The sequence below is a fragment of the Myotis brandtii genome, unplaced genomic scaffold (genome assembly GCF_000412655.1).
Source record: "Myotis brandtii unplaced genomic scaffold, ASM41265v1 scaffold486, whole genome shotgun sequence".
NCBI classification, from domain to species: Eukaryota; Metazoa; Chordata; class Mammalia; order Chiroptera; family Vespertilionidae; genus Myotis; species Myotis brandtii.
In genome coordinates this window covers 816,059-823,001 of record NW_005368569.1, presented here as the reverse complement: position 1 = coordinate 823,001, position 6,943 = coordinate 816,059, and the positions used below count along the sequence as shown (strand labels likewise).

At 57.0% G+C, this 6,943-nt stretch overlaps 1 protein-coding gene across 1 annotated transcript; it reads right to left on the bottom strand.

Moving 5' to 3' along the window:
* Positions 1-132: 132 nt before the first annotated feature.
* Positions 133-6,943, bottom strand: E2F4 (E2F transcription factor 4, p107/p130-binding; the record flags this gene model as incomplete). Its single annotated transcript, XM_005876457.2, has 10 exons — positions 133-1,060; positions 1,166-1,210; positions 1,409-1,456; positions 3,424-3,636; positions 4,311-4,614; positions 4,821-4,882; positions 5,632-5,675; positions 5,996-6,157; positions 6,301-6,410; positions 6,839-6,943. Coding segments are annotated over 10 exons (1,209 nt in total), but the record flags the coding sequence as incomplete, so codon positions are not given.

The following is a 6,943-nucleotide window of genomic DNA, read 5'->3' as shown; positions in this document are numbered from 1 at the left end:
GCGGCAGGTGGAGCAGGGAGGGCGGGCAGCTGGCTCCGCCACACCTCCTTCCCAGCAAGGTGACCCACCCAGTCCCACCGCCAATCCAGCGGTCCCAGGGAGAGACAAAAAAAAAAAAAACCAGACCAGAGATAGCCTTAGGCACGATCTTTATTCACTTGGACACTGTACAAATATTACATTTTCCTTTTGTTGAAAAAAAGTATAAAAATAATCTTTATATAGGAATCCATTCGTTACTGCAAATCTTTCTAAATCTCTGCAAATGGCTCTAAATGAGGGTAAATGAATAAACGAGGGGCTATTGGGAGGAGGGAGGTTGGGTCAATCCTCAGGGACTCACAGGCCCAGGTTCCTAGCTAGAGACCTCTGTTCCTGTTAGCACCCTCCCCCTTCCCCCAACATCACCTACAGGTGGTCAGGGCTAAGGGCCAGGCAGAAGGGAGGCAGGACAGGTCCAGGAGGAGCTCTAGGGTCAAGGGGTGGGGAGAAGTGAAGGAGGCAAGGAGTGGTGCTGACAAGCGCCCAGCCCCACCCCAGCTTCCCTCCCGGGAGGGGGGAGAGCTGACAGGAACAGGGCAAGGGGGAGGTTAGACACGCTGCCCTATGGAGTGAATGTGTTTCCTCACTCTGTGACACTGGGTGGCAGCAGAGCCTGGGCTCAGGGGGGGCACAGGGAGGACACAGGTGGGGGAAGGCTCCAGAAAAGGAGAAGCAAATATTTTGGCTCCACCATGGAGGGAGCTGAGCCCCTTCTGCTCTCCCAGCACAATGCAGGTGTCGGTGCAGGAGTGGGAGCTGTGGCCAGAACTGTGCAGTGAGGGAAAGCTGGGGAAGCCGGAGTCTGTGGCTCTCAAGCTGTGTGTACGGCTGAGATGTAGGAGGTCCCCAAGCAGCCCTCAGGTTAGACAGTCTGTGTCCCAGCCACACAGGGCATGTCCCCGTCAGAGGTTGAGAACAGGCACATCAAAGAGGTCACAGACGCCTTCACTCTCATCCAGGTTGTAGATGTAATCGTGGTCTCCGGGGGGCGGAGAAAGGCGGAGAAGGGGGGCAAACACTGCAGAGAGCACCAGACTGAGGCCTGAGGTCAAGGCCAAGGCCCCCCACAACAGCCGCCCAACCCGCTGCCCACACCCACCCCCCACCTTCCTGGGCCACCCACCTTCTGAGGACATCAGCTCCTCCAGTAGCTCCGAACTCATGCACTCTGGGGAAGGAGGGAGACCTCACTCACATTCTGGCTCCTGCCTCTCCACCCACCAAGCCCATGAAGAGGACCTCCCTCTGCCCCCATCAGGAACTTTTACACTATGTCCAGGTACCAATCATAACCATAGTCCTCAGAAGCTGCAAGACCCAATAAGCTGTGCCCCGTTCCCAGCCCCAAGGAGGAACACAGCCCTACCTGGTGTGGGATCAAAAATTTCTGACAGCTCTTTGGGGAGTTCCAGAACTGAAAGACAAGAAAGCCATGCTCAAGGGCACAGAGGTCCAGCCTGGTCCCACTCTAGCCCTCAACTTTCTCAGATCCTATACCACCCACCCTGGGGTTCCACATAGCTGAAGAGAGGAAGGCCCTGCCCTAAGCCAGGCTGGCATTATCTGTTGGTCTCCCTTGCTGACAAATTCTTCAGTGCGGAGTCCAGGATACCAAAGGCTCATTGCAGGTGACTGGTACGCCCTTGTAACTCAGAAGTGCTGCAGAAGGGCAAGCAGACCACTCCCTTTCTGGGTCCAGCACGCATATGCTGACTGATGGAGGATACCCTGTCTGATGGAGGATACCCTGTCTGATGCAGGACTTCCTGTCTGATGGAGGATACCCTGTCTGATGGAAGATACCCTGTCTGATGGAGGATACCCTGTCTGATGCAGGACTTCCTGTCTGATGGAGGATATCCTGTCTGATGGAGGATACCCTGTCTGATGGAGGATACCCTGTCTGATGCAGGAATTCCTGTCTGATGGAGGATATCCTGCCTGAAGAATGCCCTATCCATCCTTGCCCTTACTGAGCACTTCCTTGGTGCCAGGCTCAGACAGCACACCCGAGCAGGGTTACCTGGCAGAGGAGGCAGACACTTCAACAGGGGCTGGAGCTACAGGGTGACAACCCTGCTACAAAAGTCTCATCGGGAGGATGCGCATGCAAAGCAGAGGAAAATGAAGCTGGGGGGAGTGCCGCGGCTGGCTGAGCACCAGGGATGTCATAGGCGAGGTTTAGGAGCTCTGGTTTTACCCAGCAGGCCTTAGGAAGCCATTAAAGGTACTTTTGTAAACAGGAATGCCAGTCAGGTTGTGTTTCAGACAGACCCTTGTCGGTTGAGGTAAAGAGGAGGATGCTGAAGAATTTACGAGAGAGGTGGCTGGCAGTGATCCTGAGTGTTGGGGATATAAGAGATATCTGGAATTGAACTCACTTAGGTGATGTGAGGTGAGGAGTCGAAGGAGCTGGAACTGGAAAAGCAAGTTTTAGTTGAGAACACATGGGAATGAAGTGCCCATTGGATGTGCAGAGGAAGGCACGTGGACACAAGGATGGAGTTCAGGCAAAAGATCTAGGCAAGACGGAGGCTGGGGCTCATCTAGCCCTCTGCAGGTGTGGAATGGGATAGAGCCCGGGAGTGTCAATGGTTAAGGAAGTGCCAGGGAGAGGCCAGAAGGGAAGCCGGTAAGAGGAGCCAAGAGCTGGTATCATTAAAACCAAAGGAGAAAAAAGCATCAATACGAAGCAAAAGAGCAGCAGAGCACATGAGCCTCAAAACCCGCTGGAGCTGGCAGTCAGGGGTGGCTATCAAGAGCATGGGGTGTGAGGTGGGTACAGGGGTCCTGACTGCTGCAACCCGAAGGGTGACTGGGAGACCAACATATGAAGCGGAGTGGAGATGGCCTTTTCAGAGTCCAGACAGAGAGAAGACAGGGAAGGTGAGAGAGGGATACTCAGAGGGACACTCATTTAGTGGGAGCGGTGTTTATGGGCTGAGGAGAATGAGTCCTGGAAAAAGCAAACACTCAGGCACAGGATGGAGATGGAACTCCAGGCAGATAACATCACCTCTCCGGGGAAGCTGCCGACCTTTGGAGCCTGAGGGCCATACCACAGCCCCTTCCCCAAGAGAGTGCCTCTGCCTTCTTGAGACCTAAGTCCACGGGTGGCAGGCAGGGCTTGAGAGAGGGCCAGGGAGTTCTGGGTCAGACCAAGAAGGGGGACAGAGGGGCACCGCACCAGAGGGAGGCCAAGCTCCTCACTCTCGTTGGCAGAGCTCTGGTCTAGGCAGGGTTGACAGCAAGGGCTGGCCCTCATGCTGGCCAGCTCTGGCTGAGGAGATAGGAGCGCTGGGTTTCTAGCCCAAATTCTGTTTCTGACCCAAAACTGGCTCAGGCTGGACTCCCCTTGCTCCTGATGGGACAAGTACTCACCACCTGTGGGGTCCACTTTGATGGGCTCAAAGGAGGTAGAAGGGTTGGGTCCAGATGAACTGCTGCTGCTGCTGCTGCTGCTGCTACTACTGCTACTGCTGCTGTCCAGCAGGGCAGACGACTGCAGTGGCCGGGTGTCCAGTGCTGCCGGGCCCAGCGAGAGTGAGCTGAGCTCACCACTGTCCTTGCTATCAGATCCAGGGCCGCCACTCACTGCAACCACATGGCCCAAACCCATCACTTGGGGCAGGAAATGGAATATTGAAAATGGCTGTGCTAGAACCCACGGCCAGGATGACTACAGCCCTGGTTCCCAGGCCCAAGGAGAGATAGGCACTGCCAGTCACCCCCGAAGAGGTCATCTGGAAATGAGGGACTGCAAGAGACAGGAGCGTGAGGCCTCTAACACAGAGGCTGCCAAGGCAAGTCAGACAGGTGGATCTGGGGGAAAACTGCCACCACTAATGTCCCTTCACACAGTCAGAGATTCCCTGTTAAAAAAGGCTCTCCTTGTCCCGCCAGTGTGGCTCAGTGGTTGAGCGTCAACCAATGAACCAGGAGGTCACAGTTCGATTCCCAGTCAGGGCACATGCCTGAGTTGTGGGCTCAATCCCCAGTAGGGGGCATGCAGGAGGCAGCCGATCGGTGATTCTCATCATCTTTGTTTCTATCTCTCTCTCCCTCTCCCTTCCTCTCTCTGAAATCAATAAAAAAGAAAAAAGAAAAAAGGCTCCCTTGTCACAGCAAGGGGAGGCCAGCTGAGGACCAGGAAAAGGACAACCTCCGCAAGGTCTCTTCCAGCTCTGAGCACAGCATCCCACAACACAGAGGTATTGCCTCTTGGGCCCCAGAGATCACCCCATCGCCAGATGCTCATCATGCCTCACCTATGATCTCAGCTGCTGGAATGGCCATCCCTTGGGCTTCGACGCTAGCAGGGACACAGATGGTGGTGGTGCTGGTGACCTGGGGACTGCTTGGGTGTGAGGCATCCTGGGGCAGGGCCACAGCAGGTTTGGGTAGAGGTGGAGGAGTAGAGAGAGCAGATGGGCTCTGGAGCAGATCTTCAGGTGGCGGCACAGGCACTGCCACAGGCGGTGAGCTCCATGCCTCCTTGTTCACCAGCAGCACCTCGATGGGACCACTCACACTCTTCAAATGAATCTGGTACTTCTTCTGCCCATTGAGGCCCTGCAGGTGTGGGGCAGGTGGAATTGGAAGCAGGCTTGGCTCCTGCCTGACCCTGAGCCACAGTGCCCTCTCTCACCCCAGGCTGCCCATTCTCCTAGATAACCCGAAACCTCAGGCCTCCCCTACCCGCCCCACCCGAGACTTATCGGGCTCCACAGCCAGCCCCCGCCCTCAGCCAACCCCGCCTGCCTGAGCTGAGCACCCACCTCTGGGATGGGCACCTCCAAGCTGGTGCCAGAAGGAGCCCGGATGGCTAGAAGAGTGTCTCCTAGAATAACAAGGGGGATGGGTCAGGGCCCAGGGGTTCAATCTGAGCTGGGAATGGGGGTTCCTGTTCCTTGGAGCAGGAAGACCATGGTCTCTGAGGGGCTAGACACCCAATCCCCATAGTGGCTGGGACAGAAAACTAAAGCTTTTCTCCTTCTAAGACCCCAGGGGTGAATAACCAGAAAATCTGAATTTAAACATGTGGAGCAAAAAATTGCTGGCCATGAGTATCCCATTCCCCAACTGAGGGCTGCTCCTTAGGTACAGGTGTTCTGGCCAAGGCCAACATCCCTTCCCCAGGACCAGTCTGGGGGAGCAAAGACAGAGGAGAAACAGCTCCTGTATCCACAATGCAACTGAACTGCAGGTTGGAAGGGGGCATCATGGCCCCCTGCATACAAGCATGCACGCAGGAGCGCACGCGCACGCACACACGCACACACACGCACACACACACACACTTTCCCCTTATGTTTGCTCTTCACACCTGAGAAGCCAAACCCAAGGCACCATGCAGATGGGGACTGACCTAGAGACCCAGCCCAGAATTCCTGTATCCCCTCAGTATGGTTGGCCCCCATAGGGCTCCAGTGATCCTCTCACCCAGGACTCGCCCTGCCTGACTCCTCTTTGGGAAGGCCCCGGCAACCCTCTTAAGAGACAGAACTCTCTTTAGATACTGAACCCACTGCTCAGGGCTGTGTCTCAGCCCAGCCCCAACCCCATCTCCCCCACTCAGGCTCTGCTCACCAGCAAAGCATCTGCAGATGTCCTCATGAGTCACGTAGGCCAAGGTGTGGGGGTTAAGGAGAAAGACTGATGCCCTGCCTATGCTGACAGATGGCAGACCACACAGAAGACCCAGCTCTTCAGCAGAGGTCTAACATACAAGCCCTCGGAGAAAGTCCTGGGGTCTGGGGTCTAGAAGGGAAGGATCACAGACCAAGATTGGTGGGAGAGGGGCTCTGAGAGGGAAGCAGGAGGCTGGGACCCGGCCAGGAGCTGCAGGACCATCCTCCCCAGAGGGACAGAGCCAGGACACCACAATGCAAACCCAGCTGGACTAGAGGGCCCCTCGCCCACACCCCAGGAGCAGGGGCTGCCAGGAGGATATCAGCTGTTCTGCACGTCCTCTGTGACGTTCCGGATGCTCTGCTGCACCCACACCTTGTGCTGGTCCAGCTCTTGCTCTCGCTGCTGCAGCTCTTCGATCTCTGCCTTAAGCTCAATCAGCTTGTCCGCAATCTCCCGGGTGTTACAGCCAGGCCCCACGCCCCTGAGCCCAGGGAGGGGGGCTGAGGAGGCCTGCCAGGAGCTCTGGGCCCCATGGACCCTGCTCTCTCCTGCACCCTCCACCGCCCACCCAACACTTCCGGATGGGAGATCGATCCCATTGCCCTCCCAGGTGCCTCTACTCACTTCCACTGGATGCTATTCTTGGATTTTTTCTCGATCAGCCCAATACCTTCCAGCACGTTGGTAATGTCGTAGATCCGCCGCTTCTGGCGCACAGCTAGGGTGTCAGCTGCCTGGCAGAGAGAACAGAGAGGAGGATGCTCAGCCCCACTCTCAGGTGTACCCTCAGCTACCTGCAGACTCGGCCTGGAGGGGGCTGGAAAGGGGGTGGACAGGCCCAACCCTCCTCCCAGGCATCACAGCAGCTCAGGACCGCAGGGTGGAAAGAGGCCCGGCACAAACTACACGGACGTTCCGATGCTCTTTTCCCCGGGCAGGGAGGGCCACGAGGACCAGCACCTGCAGCCCTGAGCCTGGCACAGGGCTGACACCCAGTGGCCTCGGCCGAATGAACGAAACAGCTCCCGACCTCCCACTTGTGAGAAAGCACCCGGATGGCGGCTTGCTCCCCGAGGGCTCCGCTGGGTCGCCCCAGGAGTTCCCGCTACCTGCCCAGGCCTATTCCAACATCCCCTCTGCCGCCCCGCAGGCCGGACCGCACCAGCTTGAGGTCAAGCACGCCGTCCTTGGCCTCCTGCAGAAGCGACACGAACTTGGTAGTGAGAAGCCCCAAGCTCTTCTCGTGCCGGCTCGGGGTGCCCGGGGG